The 16,359-nt window shown below is 55.6% G+C and overlaps 4 protein-coding genes across 4 annotated transcripts; 2 read left to right on the top strand and 2 right to left on the bottom strand.

Moving 5' to 3' along the window:
* Positions 1 to 166: 166 nt before the first annotated feature.
* N656DRAFT_792971 (subtilisin-like protein) lies at positions 167 to 2,049 on the bottom strand (the record flags this gene model as incomplete). Its single annotated transcript, XM_064817129.1, has 2 exons — positions 167 to 1,267; positions 1,327 to 2,049. 2 exons carry the CDS (start codon positions 2,047 to 2,049, stop codon positions 167 to 169), a joined length of 1,824 nt encoding a protein of 607 aa, XP_064665345.1.
* Positions 2,050 to 3,841: 1,792 nt separating this feature from the next.
* N656DRAFT_719475 (Metallo-dependent phosphatase) lies at positions 3,842 to 5,177 on the bottom strand (the record flags this gene model as incomplete). The annotated part of the gene is made up of 2 exons (XM_064812371.1): positions 3,842 to 4,917; positions 4,988 to 5,177. 2 exons carry the CDS (start codon positions 5,175 to 5,177, stop codon positions 3,842 to 3,844), a joined length of 1,266 nt encoding a protein of 421 aa, XP_064665346.1.
* A 1,376-nt stretch (positions 5,178 to 6,553) lies between these two features.
* On the top strand, positions 6,554 to 7,417 carry N656DRAFT_465484 (uncharacterized protein). The gene has a single exon (XM_064809743.1). It carries the CDS (start codon positions 6,676 to 6,678, stop codon positions 7,129 to 7,131), a length of 456 nt encoding a protein of 151 aa, XP_064665347.1. The 5' UTR covers positions 6,554 to 6,675; the 3' UTR covers positions 7,132 to 7,417.
* Positions 7,418 to 7,702: 285 nt separating this feature from the next.
* Positions 7,703 to 16,338, top strand: N656DRAFT_802380 (non-ribosomal peptide synthetase; the record flags this gene model as incomplete). Its single annotated transcript, XM_064818234.1, has 3 exons — positions 7,703 to 10,642; positions 10,698 to 11,845; positions 11,898 to 16,338. The coding sequence occupies 3 exons, from the start codon at positions 7,703 to 7,705 to the stop codon at positions 16,336 to 16,338; spliced, it is 8,529 nt and encodes a 2,842-aa protein (XP_064665348.1).
* Between the last annotated feature and the right edge of the window lie 21 nt (positions 16,339 to 16,359).

The following is a 16,359-nucleotide window of genomic DNA, read 5'->3' on the forward strand; positions in this document are numbered from 1 at the left end:
AAACGGAGAGTTAGCAGAACCTGCCCACCATGTTGGCAGACACAAAAGCGGCAACTAGATGAGTATACGTGAACTGAGACCAAGTGAGTCCAATATGCAGATGCGCTCAAGATACACGTTTCATATCTTTTTACCCAATTATCCAAGACAAGAAACCTCCCATCATCTAGTGGCCACCAATCTTGGGCAACCACCAGCCCGGAGTGCTCAAATCTAACAGCTTATCGAACAACGGAGTGCCCAAGCCGGTGACCGGGTCCCAACCCGGCGTAGCATTCCAGCCCGCATACGGCACGTATGGAGCCGGCAGCCCGCTGTAAATATCCCTCCCCGTGCAACCCGAGCTTCCACCCTGGACGATATCCGTAAGACCAGCCCAGCCAACAGTGTACAGCCAGGGATTTAGGAACCCCATTGGTGGCAGGTTCTTGGCCAACCGCGCATTGTTGAGCAAGCTTACCAGCGCCGCAAACATGGGGGCGCTCGCACTTGTTCCAGACACCAGAATGTCCTTGTCGTAGTCGAAGACGTGATAGCGCACGCCCTGAGCCGCAACGTCCGGGAAGCCGCGGCCATTCGGGTTGTACAGTCCATTCCAGCGCTTGCCGAGCTGTTTCAGGTATCCTGATACCGCAAGGGCTTGGTACACGGGGCGGGGGAAAATATCGGAGAAGCCGCCAGAGGAGAAGGACACGGCAGCTTCCGGCTCCACGTAGCGCGTTGCTCCGACCGAGGTGACATAAGGGCAGGCGCCTGGGAAAATAGGGAGGAAGCGAGTCGTGTTCTTGCCGTCGTTAGTCTGGCATGCAGATCCCGGGCCGGTGTCGCCTGAAGAAAAGATGACGGAGACGCCGCGGGCACCCAGCTGGCCGAACATTTGGCAGACCTTCTCGGCGTAAGAGCGAGGAACAGACTGCTCGTCTTCACCGTACGAAGTAGTCAGGGTTTGGGGAAGAGCCGAGTTTGGCTGCTTGAGGAGGTAGGTCAGGAACTCGAGGTACGGCTCGTTGGAAGACTCGTTTGCGATGGGCTGATCCAGGTCAGGCACGAGCGGGCCGCGGCCACCAGTGCTGTAGTACACTATGGGGGTCTTGTAGGACATGGACACGGCGTATTGGATGTCGAGATTGGCTTCAACGTCGTCATCGACTGTGTCAGTTTGGTTGTTGCCGCCGCCGTTGATCTGGACGACAGAGAAGTTGGCACCAGAGGCGTAAGGGGCGTAGACAGACTCGAAGAGCTCGAGTTGGTCGTATTTGGCATACTCCTGAGGATCGTGTTAGGGAAGCGCTGACATGTGTCAAGAGTAATCCAGAGTAAACTTGCCTCTAAATAGCCAGCCACGCCAAACAGACTCCGCTTGCTGGGATCAGCCTGATAGCTGCCAACCCTGTATAGTGCCCTCAGACACTCAGGCGTAATGGTGGCATTGCAAGCTGTCACATTCAGGGTCTGCGGTGGAATTTTTGCGGCCGTTAACGCGGCGTTCTGAGCGTCCACCACCTCAAAAACCTGGCTACGTTGCGCCTTGGGCTGACCGAACCGGATGATGGGGGCAATGAAGGTGATGTGTTCCTTGACCTCCTCCGGCACTGAGTACGCCAGGGCACGAACTTGATCGACTCCGGAGTCCAGGTATCTGTAAACGCCGAATTTGGCGCCCAACATCTCCTCGGCCTTGCTAACAGAAACCTGGAAGTTAATCCAGTCTCCATCATTCTCAACCTTGGAGCCTGGCACACCAGCTTCGCGGAGCCAGTTCAGGACGGCAGATGTAGACTCGTCCCTGGGGGCCAGAAGCTGCGCGAGTTCTTCGCGCTCGAGATGTCGGCCGTACAGGGGATGCTCCGGATTCGAGACGTCGTAGAGCTTCTGCTCGAAAACAGCCGTGTTGGGCTGTTCAAGGGCGATACGCAGCTTCAGCTGGGTGGACGGGTCGGCATCGCGGACCTTCTTCCAGCCGAGTGGGAGCGAGGCAATGGACTCGACGACGGTTTCCCTGCATTGCACCAGGCCCGACAGAGCGGCGAGAAGGAGTGTTGTCTTCATCTCTTGCTTTCCCTATCGGCTGGGAAGTCGAGAGCAGGCAGGCAATCCGAACAAGTCGAAGAGTGGCAGGGCGGGCAGGTACGACGGACCGTCCGTCGACATCAAATTTATACAAGCCATGATGCGCACCTGTGCAACCGTCACAACAACCTCAATATCCCGGAATCCTCGCCTCTTTCGCTCTTCGCATGAGAGGCCCATCAATAGAGAACCGAAGTTACCGAACCACGGTCGGTAAACTTCAATCCCGTCCAATTCCCACGGAATCATGCCAAGACAGGAATGAGGATCATCATCGACCACTGGCAACTGCCCGTTTTAGCAAGGCGTTCCAGGAAGACCCGGACCAACACGGCATGCGGCAGTTGCATTGCTGCGGCTCCAGCCTCTGCTTATCAACCGTGGGACCTGACTCCTGCCAAGTCTGACAAGTCCAACCGGCGCTATTGCTGGGGATCCACCTTCGAATCAAGCTTCGAGCCTATCAAATCAAGCTCAAAGCTAGCTTACCGAGTACCACCCGTCAAGGATGCCGAGGTACGGTTGTGTGCGGGTGGCATATCTCACAGATCGAATGGACATTCGGCAAGAACAGCAGAGGGTTAGAGTGAGCTTCGATTAGCTGAAAACCCGTGCTGAATACGAGGTTAAGGAACTACGGAATTACGGTTTGAAGTACCCGTTCTGAAGCGTTCGGAAATTCCGGCAACTGCCATACTAAGTAGGGTTAGGGTTGCATATTGATATGGCCCAGGATTCACTGCAAAGGCCAAATGGAAGCCATCAGACTCATCACGCAAGGATGCAGCAGGCTTGTCCTTAATACCACCTCCGTGCTGTTTACATTATGTATCTGACAGTTTGTAAACACTCGTGGGGAGGCAAAGGACACAACTTGGATCACCAGTAAACAGGAGCCGTGACTTGATCGTTTGCCATCAGATTTCGAAATGGACTGTGGAGAAAACCAGCAGCACAAGCATAGACTTTGACATGTCTAGGATCTCCCACCGTCCTGCTTCCCTCCTTGACTTGGTGCAGGAACTCCTGATTGCTGTACTTTGTGGCTTCAAGTTTCCGGCCAAACGATAATTAATTACCTTGTTGTAACTGATCTATTGCGGATATCTTGGGATCACTCTGCCTGGGTACCTGCAAGCCCGCATTGAGCAGAGTACTACGATGAACAACGCCCTGTGACCCTGCCTAGGTATTTGAGCAAACCGGAAACCTCTAGCCTCTATGTCAACTTGAAGAATGTGACAACCCCAGCGTTGCGGCGGTTTCCACCAACCTCGCCCAAGCTCTGGAGTTTGCGGGGAAGCTCACAAACAATCAAGCGGTGAGCTCTGTCATTTGTCCTTGAAATTAAATAACCATGTTGGCGAAGCCGGTGTCCGAAGGACAAAAGCATTTCCAGAGCTTTTCAGAACGCTAGAACCCTTCATGGTTGAAAACCATATGTACAGCTTGTGATAACTCTGCACCGGCTACCTAGGACGATCTGCCGGAAGCCTGAAGGTGTCAGGCAGACCGAGACATCTCCCGATTGAAGAAACAGTCAAAGAAGCGCAGGAGCATGCGAAATCTAGCGGGAGAGGCTTCTTGAGATGGACGTATAGGTCCTACGATCATTGATCGTTGTGATGTGCAAGGGTAAACAAGGGGTACTTGATTTCTACGAGGCATCCCGGGGGTGCGACCAATCGCTACCTTCCTTGCAGCCTACACTAGATGGCGTCTTGTCACCTACTCGTCGGTTGCGTACTTGATGAGTGCCCGCAACTCACTTCTAGCAGTCCGGGCATCTCGTCTTGTCGTTGGGCGTCTTGGGATACAAGTCCTGACCATATGTCGCGTTGAGTGTGACGGCACCAACCGATTCCCCTGATTCGAGACGGATATATGTGTCGACAACAAAGTCTTGGAGACTTTGTAATGACGCAACCACTTGGCGTGCGCCGCGAATCCAGCTGCCGTAGCCACCATAGCCCGAGTGTTGTCCGAAACAGAGATTGACGCCGTTGCCCTCGACACTCATTCCGGGGAGCTGGTCATTCCATTTATAGCACCACGTGTTGCCATGGTCGTGCCCGGAGAATAACGCCATGAACCCTGGGGTGGAGGTGATGGCTTGCATAAATGGAACGTCTTGTCCGCCGTACGAACAGCTCCCATCGTTGGTGCCGTCAGCACACCAGCCCTGAGCCTGTTGTGCGAGGGGCCGGTCGTCGTTGATGCCGGGCTGGCGATACGGGTCGACACCCTTGTTCTGCAACGCCAGGGACGCATTCGTGGGTATGTGCACAAAGCCGAGCGATGGAATGACTTTGCCCGCGGCGGCTACCAGGTCCGCATTCGTCCGTTTGAACCAGTCTACCACGCGAGAGTCTACCCAGTTCGGCTTCCCAACGCGGTTACCGGTTGCCGGGTCTGTGCGCTGATAGTGGAAGCCGCCGCGGCTGTCGAAAAACCAAAGCAGGAGTTTGGGCTCGCATTCGGCTTCCGAGGTGCAGTCGGCTGCGTACACGGGCAAGTAGTAGTTCGAGACGCCTGCATCAGGATCAGACACCATCTTCTCGGTACGGGAGTTCGGCCACTGCTTTTCCCTCGCCAGAATATGTGAGGTCGAGATGTTGTAGTCGCTGTCGTGATTGCCATACGCTGACGCCCAGGTCAGCCCTCGCTGGACCATAGGAGAGACCATCTGGTCGATGTAATGCGTGCTGTTCTCTAAGAATGTGTTTTCGCCTGTGATGAGATCGCCGTTGAGGACGACGAGACCGGCACGAGGCTCGACATCGAGGATCTTTTCGATGACCTTGACGGAGTGGATGTCCTGTCGCGGGCCCCAGTTATCCCAAGCGTCTTGACAATGAGGCAGGAGGAAATTTGTTAGCGTGTGTAGACTTGATTGCCCAAGGCGAGGGAGATGTACTCTCTCCAAAGTGGAGGTCCTCAAAGATGCATATCTGAAAGGTGCCGTCGGACTGGAATTTGAGCGGACCGATGCCACTTTGGGCCCTGGACAGCCAGAGCTGCGGCTTTTTGAAGGGCTGGTGAAGCGGCGGAAGACCAAGGACGGTAGCGGTCAGGGCCGCGACTGCTAACACGTGCGATGCAGTCATTGCTTGTTTGAGCATCGGGGCAATGCAGACGCTGCGTCGCGAGTTTCTTTTTCGCCTACACCGATGATGGAAGCTGCCAGCTGACGTTGGCGAGAAAGAAGGCAGGTCAAGACTGAACACGCTTAGGAGCGAGCCGGGAGCGTTAGACCTAGGCCTTTGGTTTAAAATAGCAAGTCCATGGCCTAGGTCTTGCACATCGGTGATCGGGGTTGTGTTCGCCGCATGTTTGGCCCGTTAGCAGATTGATATGCGTTGGCTGGCAGATGGTAGCATTTCGACCATCTCGGTTCCGTCTTCACCTTCGCGCTCGGCATGTTCAGGATGGAGAGAAGCATTTGCAAGAGCAACCTGTCGAGAATGGGAGCCAGAACTCTTGCACGTGTTGACGACGGGTCGATTCCTGTGGACCGGGTAATTGCCGGGAGGGGCCAGGACTCAGGAACGGTCAGGGCGGGATGCGCTAAAGTGTTACCTTCCCCACCGTTTGTGCCCCACTTTAATGACTACACTAGCTGAGACTAGTTAGCCTCGTACATCGCGGCGAGGGCCCTCCCGCGGGCTCACTTTATGGAGCTTCCAAGTGGCCGGACGCATTGATTGATTATCTTACCGAACTGAACTGGAAGCCGCCTAAACACCAACAGATGAGATGCCGGTCCAGCGTTTAGGTAGGGCTTGTGAGACAATCGCAGCGTACGGAGGTACGTGTGCACCTTATCTTACCTACGGGCTGTTAATCTCTCGAAATGTACAAGTACAAGTATGCTTCTTTCCTGCTCGGTACTTTGCTCGAAATCCTGGAGCGGGGGTCCGCCTTGGCACCAGTGTGGTGGGATGAGAGTTACCGATTGGCTAGAGGATTAAAAACCGACGTACGTTAAGTTCGAGCATTTCGAGCATTTCCCACTCCTTCTATTCACCTCATCTTGCAATTGCGCCGACGCATACTTCGTCTAGTTGTGTAGTACGGAGGTTGGGGCCAAAAGTCTTTGGAGTGGAATGTTAGCGCATTTTGGCTCAACGTACGAAATGCAAATTTCTGGCCGGGTCGCACTGTATTTCATTGAGGGCCCTGGTTGCTGAGTAAGCATTGTGAGCTAGTGCACTGGTACGCTGAGCCAAGGCTCTAGTGCCCGAGAAGTCGCTGAAGCGGCCGAGTTCCCTGGGCGGACATATATACTGTGTGCACTGTGCGATGGGCGGACCCACGTATGCTGGCAGTCCAAAGACTTTTGGCCCCAACCTCCGTACCATCCGGTGCGTCCACGATACTGTACCGGATGCTCGGTTACCACAATCTGTCCGAGACTGTGCACGCGTCAGGTGCCGTTTCCGTCTGCATCCCGCCTGCCTAGGTCGCTCACTTAATAACAACGAGATGTGTGATGAAACAGCGATGTTGGCTCACCTCACTTGCAATGATATATCCCGGGGTGCTTTATCTACAGTACGTGGCCACCGTTGGACCTAACGTTGAAGAGGGGCAGGGGATTTTGAAATGCCGCGGCCGCGGCCACTAAACCCAGCCTCGCTTGGCAGCTTTGTTTCCAACACTCGGCAGCTTTGTTTCCAACACTCGGCAGCTTTGTTTCCAACACTCGGCAGCTTTGTTTCCAACACTCGGCAGCTTTGTTTCCAACACTCGGCAGCAACGGGAATTTTCAGGTCTCAGCCTCTGTCTGTTCATATGTATGTACTGTACTCAGCCACACCGACACAACCTAAGGATTTCTGCCGATTCGATCGTACCATGCAACCAGATTGCCGGCGGGCCACCCAGACTTCTGGAGAAGCTAATATTTTTTTAGCAAAGGACCTGAGCTTCCGAGACGATAATTGGATGCGGGTGCTTGATACGGATATTTCCAGTTGTTCTCCAGTTTCCACAAACTGTAGCGCATGCCCTCCAGACCCCTCAATGGGCCGGACCGAATTTTTTTATCTGGCTCTGTGAGCCCACAGCATCCTGCCGCTACGTTGCGTTGCTTTCGTGGCACTCTCCCCCCTCCCCGGGCGTCCAGCCCCGATCTGGCGATCGCTCAAGGGGGTCATGCGGGCTGGGGGCTGAGCCGAGTCTGAGCATGGCTTGATTGGCTCGTCATGGTTGCTGATGGAAGCCACGCAAGGCTTCCTCTGCACTGTACGTTACTGTACAGTACGCTCCAAGCTTCGGCCCTCACCATTATTCCTCTCTTGTGCCAAGGTTGCCGGTGCGGCGTGCAGCATCAGCCCGCGGCCAACACTGCTGATACCCTCTCCAGCACTCCCACATTCCACGCCAGAGCTCCCGTCTCCGACGTTAGGTTGCCCTCCAGCGTTGAACACTGGCGGTAACTATCGCCAAACTCAGAACAGGTTCCATGTGATGCCCGACCGTGAAACCGCCGGTGCCCACTGCCTGCTGTGCCATGCGGCCCAGTGCCTGACTTCTGGATTTCCTTTCACCCCTTTCGCTTGAGATACCCATATAGCGCTCTTTCGGTTCGTTCGCTTTTTCCCCACCCTCTCCGGGGTTGCCTGCTACTATGGCGGCCATCTCGACCTCGCGCATCGACGCATCGACCTCGTGGTTGCTGTTGGAGGACGATACAGCCGAGGCGCGCCTGCTGACCCTGGTTGCTGACGTACTCGGCATCGAAACGAGCGGTATTCGGGCACACGACTCGTTCAGGAGCTTGGGAGGAGACGAGCAACGCGCGCTAGCGCTCAGGAGGGCTTGTATGGAAGCTGGCATCGATGTAACGGTAAAGGACATCCTTCAGTGCTCGACTCTCACAGAATTGCAGGCATGCGTCACAACCTGCGCGCCGCGAACTGGTCTCCCCCAACCCGACACGATCGGGACCGTCAAGATTGCTCCATTAGAGCTACCCAAAACAAGCCAGATGTCCATGAACCCAGAGCCTAGGATTGATCACTCACGCAACTCGAGTCAGGCGAGTTGGACGGCACAATATGGGCGGAGAACAGAGATTGAGCAGGCCCTTGGGACGCAGCCAGAGATCGGGAGGATAGCAACGGTACGACCAAAGGCAGGCTTGCTGGAGGGGAAGCTTGTCGCACTTCTCACCTTATCCGCCAGCCAGCCAAGCCAGGCAAGTCCAGCGGCAATCAATCTCATTCCCCAGTCCCAGGCCCTCTATGCCGGGACTCAGGTCGCCTACCTCAAACGCGCTGCCGAAACTGCACTGCCGCCCGATGCGCTCCCCGACTTGTGGATTGTCCTCGACGCGATGCCGTTGACCGAATCGGGCGATGTCGATATCCGTCGTCTCAGAACATGGGCACAAAATATCAACGACAATGTGTATCACCAAGCCCTTAGCCTTGAACACCTTGAGACCATGCAACCACCAACAACCGGAATGGAGAAATCGCTCCAGAGGCTGGTAAGCAAGGTCTTGGACGTCCCGCAGAGTCAGATTGGCGTGAACTTCTCCTTCTCGCAACTTGGCGGCGATGAGATGACAGCCATGGAGCTCGCAGCCCGGTGCAAGCACGAGTCCATCTACATCTACCCTTCCGAGGCGCTCGGGTCCGCAACTCTATCAGAACTTGCTGTCATTGCTGGGTCTCGGGGCGGCTTGGCACACAAGTGGGACGAGGAAACCTCGGATTGTTTCGACCTGTCACCGATGCAGCACCTGTATTTTCAGACAACCATGGGAGGTGATTTAAAGCGAAGGCCGGTTTTGGATGGGAGCTACCGCTTCAACCAGAGCTTGCTTTTACGGTTCAAGAAGCATTTTGCTTTTGAGGACATATCGGCCGCGGTGGAGGCCGTCGTCGCCCACCATCCCATGCTAAGATCTCGTTACGGCAGGGGTCTTAATGGGTGGGTGCAACGGGTCTTACCTGATGTTGCAGGGACCTACTCTCTATGCCACAGCGCGATTCGATCCGAACGCGAGCTGGAGGACATCATCGAGCGGACACAGATTTCCATCAATATCGAGACTGGGCCTGTTTTTGCCGTCGACTATCTCACGACCAACGATGGGCAACAATTAGTCTACCTTGCCGCTCATCATCTCGCCGTCGACCTTCCCTCCTGGCGCACCATCATCCATGATCTCGACGAGCTGTTGGAGAGCGGGAGCCTCCTATCGCAGAGATCCATGCCCTTCCACAAGTGGGTGGAGCTACAGAAGTCGGACACGCTTGGCCCGGATCCTAGGGATCAGCTTCCCTTTGCCATCCAGCCAGGTGATTACGCATATTGGGGTTTGCAGGACGCCCCTAACAACTACGGCGATGCCCTCGAGGCAAGTTTCTCGTTAAGTCAGGAGCTTACCTCGATCCTGCATACCTCATGTAACCTTGTCTTCAGAACGGATTGCGTCGACATCTACCTCGCCGCTCTCATGCTCTCTTTCGCCCAGACCTTTCATGACAGACCCGTCCCAGTCGTATGGAACCAGGAACACGGCCGAGAACCGTTGAATCCGGACGTTGACATTTCCGAAACAGTTGGTTGGTTCACGTCCCTCTGCCCGGTCAGCTTGGAAATCGGGGCATCAGACGATTTCGTTGGTGTTCTTCGCCGCCTCAAAGACTTGCGCCGATCGATCCCGAATCGTGGATCGCAGTACTTTGCTTCGCGGTTCTACCACTACAAGAAGGAAGAAATAACCGCAAAGGACTGGCCCTTCGAGATCATTTTCAGCTATGCGGGCTCGCTGCAGCACCTGGAGCGCGACAACGGAGTGATGGAGCAGCTCGCTATACCTGGACGCACTCTCGCATCGGCAACGTCAGATATAGGAGCGAACGTTGGCCGCATCGCGCTGTTCGAGGTCAGCGCAATGATTGACCAGGGCAGTGCCCAAGTCAAATTCCTTTACAGCCGCTTTTCCAAGGACCAGGCTCGCATCTCACAATGGATCCAGAATTACGAACATTTCCTTCTCGAGGCCGTCAACAGGTTAAGGTACCACCCAGAGGAGCTAACCCTGGCAGATGTCCCACATCTTGATGTTACGTACGAAGGCCTGGCAACCTTCAATAAACATCGGGCCGCCACTCTGAAGCTCACCAGCATCCGCGATGTCGAGACGATTTATCCTGTCACCGCAGTACAACAAAGCATCCTGATCAGCCAAGCACAGCGCCCCGACACGTGCTATCTGCACGCTATCTACGAGTTCGCGTCCCCTAATGGCGATCCTATCGACATCTCAAGGATATGCACAGCCTGGCAGCAAGTGACAATGAGACATGCCACCCTACGAACAGTTTTTACCGAGAGTGTTAGTGAGACCGGACTTTGGGACAAGGTCATTCTCCGCCGAGCTTCCCCGGAGATGCTCTTTATCGATACAGCCCCCGCAGAGGACCCGGTGTACGAGCTCAGCAATCTCCCCAACCTCCGACCCATTGACAGTAAGCCCCTTCACAGGCTTACGGTCTGCAAGGCACCCACCCGGACATTGGTGAAACTCGATATAAGCACTGCGCTTTGCGATGTAAGTGTAAGCTTTTGTCATGTAAGACTCCTGCAGACGGCTGATAACCAGCCAGTCGCTCAGCATCCACATCCTTCTCCACGACTTGCGACGAGCATATGCCACGGAGCGGGCTATTACAGAGCCTGACGAGTTCTCTTATCCCAACTATCTCTATCATCTGAAAACCGTCCGGCAAGAAAGCAGCCTCGCCTTTTGGCGTGATAAGCTCAAGGGCGTTCCCCCATGCTCGTTCCCTCGGTTAACTATCTTGCCCGACGAGCAACGGTTCGTCAATGCCGGTCTGGAGCTAGACATTACTTCCTACCAATTATCCGCTTTCACGCGAACCCACAAGACTACAGTTGATGCCGTCCTACGGCTGGCATGGGCCCTGCTATTACGGTGTTTTACCGGCTCTAATCAAGTGTGCTTTGGGTACCAGACAGTGGGACGTGCCGATTCGATACCCGGAATGAAACATGCCGTCGGCTCCTTTGCGAACACGATAGCGTGCAGCTACGAGCTATCAGCATACACCCCCCTGACCGCGGCGCTGGAAATGGTTGAGGAGCAGCTGCAAGCCAGCCTGCCTCATCAGCACTTTACAATGGCCGAGCTCCAACATGCCATGGGCATGAATGGGGGTGAACGCCTCTTCAATTCGTGTCTCACTTTCACCGAGGAGCCAGCCGGACTGAACAGCAAGTTCACCACACGGACAAACTTCGAGCTCAAGCCCATCTCGCTACAGCAGACATTTGATGTGGATGTGGTGGTCAATACCCGCTTCGCGGCCGGAAAGCTCGTGGTAGACATTGGCCAGCGTGTCATGGATCCGGAACAGTCAATCAATGTGGCAAACACCTTTGGCAGGGCAATCAGCACCATCCTCTCCACACCAAACTCCTCCATCGGCTTGGTTGACCTTTTTAGTGACAGGGATTACGCCCAGATTCTTGCGTGGGATTCCGAATCCCCGCCGCAGATCGACAACCAGGTCCAGTCTGTGGTCCATGAGCTCATCTCGAAGCAGGCCGCCATACAGCCGTCATCTCAAGCCATCTGCTCTTGGGATGGGACCTTTACATATCTTCAACTCGAGGAGGAAGCCACAAGGTTGGCGCACCACCTTGTCGATTCCGGCGTCGGGCCTCACTCGGTCGTTCCAGTGGTTATGGATAAGTGCAAGCTTGCACCCGTGGCTATGGTTGCTGTCCTGAAGTATGTCGCCTCGTGAATGGCAAAAGATAATCCCCAATTCTGACTTGTACAGGGCTGGCGCGGCGTTTGTGCCTGTCGATTCATTGGAGCTTGGCATGATCCAACCCATATTTGAGCGCCTTAACTCGAGAGTCGCCATCTCCTCGGAGCATGCCGCTCCGGTCCTCAGCAATTTATTTGACCAAGTGGTGATCGTCACCGACGAGCTGATGCATCTCCTTCCGGAAGGCAAAGGACCGCTGACTTCAATGGCTGCCCCGTCCGACCCGGCTTGTGTGCTTTTCCTCCCAACATCGTCGAACGAGGCCCGCGGTGTCAGCTTCAGCCATGCAGCGCTATCAACTGCTCTTCTTGGCCAAGGGCCAGCCGCAAGGATCACGCCCCTTAGTCGTGTTATGCAGCTGTCGTCATTCAACCACGACATATGCGTCACCGAGATATTCACCACCCTTGCCTACGGCGGCTGCGTGTGCATCCCATCTGCTGTAGAGCGGCTCCAGGACTTTGGAGCTGCCGTTAACAGGATGCAGGTCAACTGGTCGTACATGACGCCGCACCTGTCAAGAAAGGTGGATCCGGCACTCCTGGCATCTCTGAAAGTAGTGTGTTTCCGGACTCGGGGTCTCGACGATGATACCTACAATATCTGGCATGGAAAGGTCAACGTGATTTTGGCATATGGCCCACAGGACGTGTGCCCGTTAGGCATTGCTTTTCTCGAGGCCCTCGGACCTCACCATCTGAGGAGCATAGGCCGACCTTTCGTAGGGAACCTTCTAGTCGTCAACCCGGACGACCACGGCAAACGCGTGCCCATTGGCGCTGTCGGCGAACTGATCGTTCAGGGACCAACTTTGGCATTTTCCTATCCGAACAGAGAATCGACAATGATTCCGATGTCGCCCTTGGGGCCCGCCGGGGCCAACGTTCGGTACTTCAAGACCGGACATCGTGTGAGGTACACTCAAAGTGGACTGTTGGAGTTCATCTCGGGCAAACGGGATGATGTCGATGTCGATGGCAAAGTTGTCAACGTAACCGAGATCGAGCAATACCTCCGCCGCTGTCTGGGTCAAGGGGTTGATGCCGCCGTCGAAACGGTGATTTTCCGGGGGTTGAAAAATGAGAGCATCATTACTGCCTTCATCGAGCTCGGCGACCGTCTCACTGGCGATGAGGACCTCGCATCGCTAAGCCCGGCAATCAAGGAGCAGCTTGCCATGGCGAAACAGCTGGCTGAGGTTGGGCTGAAGAAGAGATTCCCCCCATCCATGATCCCGTCCGCCTTTGTCCCCGTCAAGCAGCTTCCCGTCTCACCGTCACTCAAGGTTAACCGACGTCGTTTGCATAAGATGATTGCTGGCTTGAGTAAAGAGGATCTTCTGGGTCTTGCTGTCGCCCCAAATGTGAACGACGCTAAGTTACAATCACTGAAACCATTACCCCTGACCTTGAACGAGGAGCGAATGAGGGCGATTTGGGCTAGGGTTCTTGGTGTTGAGGAAGCCAAGATCTCTGCGCTCCACTGCTTCTTCGGTGCCGGCGGAGATGAGATCGCGGCTGCGCAGTTAGTCGCCGCATGTCGGCATGAGGGCATCCAAATCAACATCGCCGACGTGATTCGAGGAGCCAGCTTGACGGAGCTGTGCAAGAGTATGGCCACGGCCGAGTCCCCACAAACAGTCCGCCAAGTATCCCCACTTCCGCAGGAAACATCACAAACTTCACCAGCACCAGCACCGGTGAATCCCAATATGATCAAGCAAGTGTTTATTGAGAAAGTGATTGCTCCCAAGCTTGGAATTGACCCAAGTGCGATCGGCGACGCAGCCGAAGCGTCCGCAGCCCAGATCCGGTACATCGAGACGGGCATGCTCCGTGGCCGCGCAAATATCAACTACCTGATCTTCAACTTCACCGGGGCTGTAGATGCGAAGAAGCTGGAAGAGGCGTGCAAGACGCTTGCCTCGATCCATCCGATATTGCGCACTGCCTTTGTGGCATACAACCGCAGAGTCTACCAAGCTGTGATCAAATCGAGCGAGATCGACTTCCGGCGAACTTACTGCCCGACCTGGCGGCTTTCTGCTCAACTCGAAAAGGTCATTAAGAAGGACCAGTCATTGCCAGCCAGATTCGAAACGCCGATGACCAAGTTCATCTTCCTCGATGGCGGCAAGCAGTCAGTGTTCATCTTGAGATTGTCAAAGGCACAGTACGATGATCTCTCCGTTGCCCTACTGGTCAAGGATCTCAAGAGACTGTACGACGGCTCCCAAAGCCCGCCTCGCCGGCCAACCTACTGCGAATTCATTCGGTGCACGCAGATCGCCAACTCGAATGCGGCTGAGGACTATTGGCGAGCTTTGCTCGAAGGCGCCGTCATGACACAAGTCGTTGCACACAGCCAACCCTATCAGTTGTCCTCCAACATCAAAACAATCAGGAATCCCATGGTCCCTCTTGGGTCACTCTCCAGTCTAGGCATCTCGTTTGAAACGGTCCTCAAAGGCGCGTGGGCTATGGTTCTTGCAAACCTGTCTGCATCCTCGGACATTGTCTTTGGCGAGGTCATTGATGGCCGCCATGTCAGACTGCCAGGTGGACACTCGGTTGCTGGTGTCATGGGGCCTACTGTTAACGTGACTCCGGTCCGGGTGCAGTTCCCTGAGACTGCGCTGACTCCCTTAGCGTTGCTTCAGTACATCCACGCGCAACGCATGTCCAGCATCCCGTTTGAGAATCTTGGGACGCTCACCATTGTCGAGAAGTGCACGCCTTGGCCTTATTGGACCCGTTTTAGCACGTTAGTGCAGCACCAATACGAAGACACAGCCATTCTGCCATCAGAGCCCAAGTCGTTCCACCTCGGAGCAGCTTCTTGCAAGTTCACTATTAGCGAGTCCAGATCCCAGGATATCCCTGACCTCTTTGTGCGATCGGTTTTACGCCCGCCGGGTCGTGTCGAGGTCATGATCACTTTCTGTGCTGACCGGATCCCCGGGCCCTTCGCTGAGCATGCACTCAAAATGCTGGGCCAATCCATTAGCCTTCTTACGAGTGTCAGTATCATGCAGCCCGTCATTCCGTGCGGATACCAATACCGAGCCATGATGAAGAGGATCCCATTACCCCCAAGCGCCTCTCTCTCTACACAAGGCTCCGACTCTGCAGAGAGCAAAATTCTGGCCTCCCTCAGTCAGGAGCAGATTAAGGCAGTCCAAACTGTCATCAATGACACGTGGACATCGATACTCAACCCCCGGACACTGGGCGTGCCGGAAGCGCAAGTCCATAACGCGGCCTTCTACGATCTTTGGGGCAGCTTGATCCCAGCCTCGCAGATGACTATGCAGCTCAACCGTGATCTACCAAAAGTCAACGTTCCGGGTGCCGATGCCAACCTGAAGGTGACAATGGAGGAAATCATCGAGCACCCTACAATGCTGAAACAGTTTGAGCTTATCGCGTCCAAACTTAAGCCTCAAAGTGGTAAGGAGGCTCAGAAGGCCAAGGAGGCTCAGAAGGGCAAGGAAAAGGAACTGGATAGGGGTGCGCCCAGTCCCGTTCCTTCACTGCAGTCCCCGAAAAAGAAGCCTAGCATGAACGTTTCCGTACCTGCGACCTCTCTGAGCAGCCGCATCCGCCGCTTGGCCAGCACGGTCGCTAGAACGAACTCACCTCCCACCTCGGCCGTCAAGATCGTGCCAAACTCCCCGCCGCCGGCCACTCCCACCTCCCCAGTTGCAATCGGCCTTGCTTCGGCCATGGTCGCTGACCTGTCGCCCTTGTCGCCCAGAATTATCGGCAGCGTGCAACCAAGTCCCAGCCTATCCAGCACACTTGGTCCCCCGCGCTCACCAGCCCCTGCTGGCATCGCTGGGGTTGCTGCTGCCACAGTCAACAACAACAACAACAACAGCAGCAGCCCCATTCCCAATGCGCCGCCTCAACTCCCGAACCTTCCCGCATTTGACCCCATCGCCGAGGAGGCGGAACCGAGCGACGGGCAACCAACCATGGCCCTGGGGGTTAGCACCAGCCCGGCCGTCCTGTTCACCCCGAACAGCTCGGCGGATAGCATGACGGAGGGAAGCACCGCGAGCAGCCATCACAGCGGGGAGCGGGAGCGGGAGGCGATTGCGGGCACGGCCGCGTCTGAGCGCGAGAGAGGCGACAGAGATACGCTGGGTCCGCTGCCGTTCCGGGCGGTGGCGGTGGCGGCAGGGTCGGTAGCAGTGTCGCCTAGCACACCGATGCTGAACGGGTCCGGTGGCGGGGGAGCCGAGGAAACTGAGGATCTGGTGAGCCCCCTGAGCGCGATCACACCCAAGAGCGGGCCCCGCTCGGGCTGGATGCTCAGTGCTGGTGCTAGTTCTAGCATTGGATCGGTGGTGTCAACGCCGAGTCCGGTCACGCCACAGCAGCAGAGTACTAGTAGGTTTGTGGGAGGAGCGGGCGGAAAATCGGGGTTGTCGCCTGTCGTGGGGTGAATTCTTGCGGGTTCTTTGGTG

The sequence above is a fragment of the Canariomyces notabilis genome (genome assembly GCF_033297395.1).
Source record: "Canariomyces notabilis strain CBS 508.74 unplaced genomic scaffold N656scaffold_38, whole genome shotgun sequence".
In the NCBI taxonomy this organism is placed as follows: domain Eukaryota; kingdom Fungi; phylum Ascomycota; class Sordariomycetes; order Sordariales; family Chaetomiaceae; genus Canariomyces; species Canariomyces notabilis.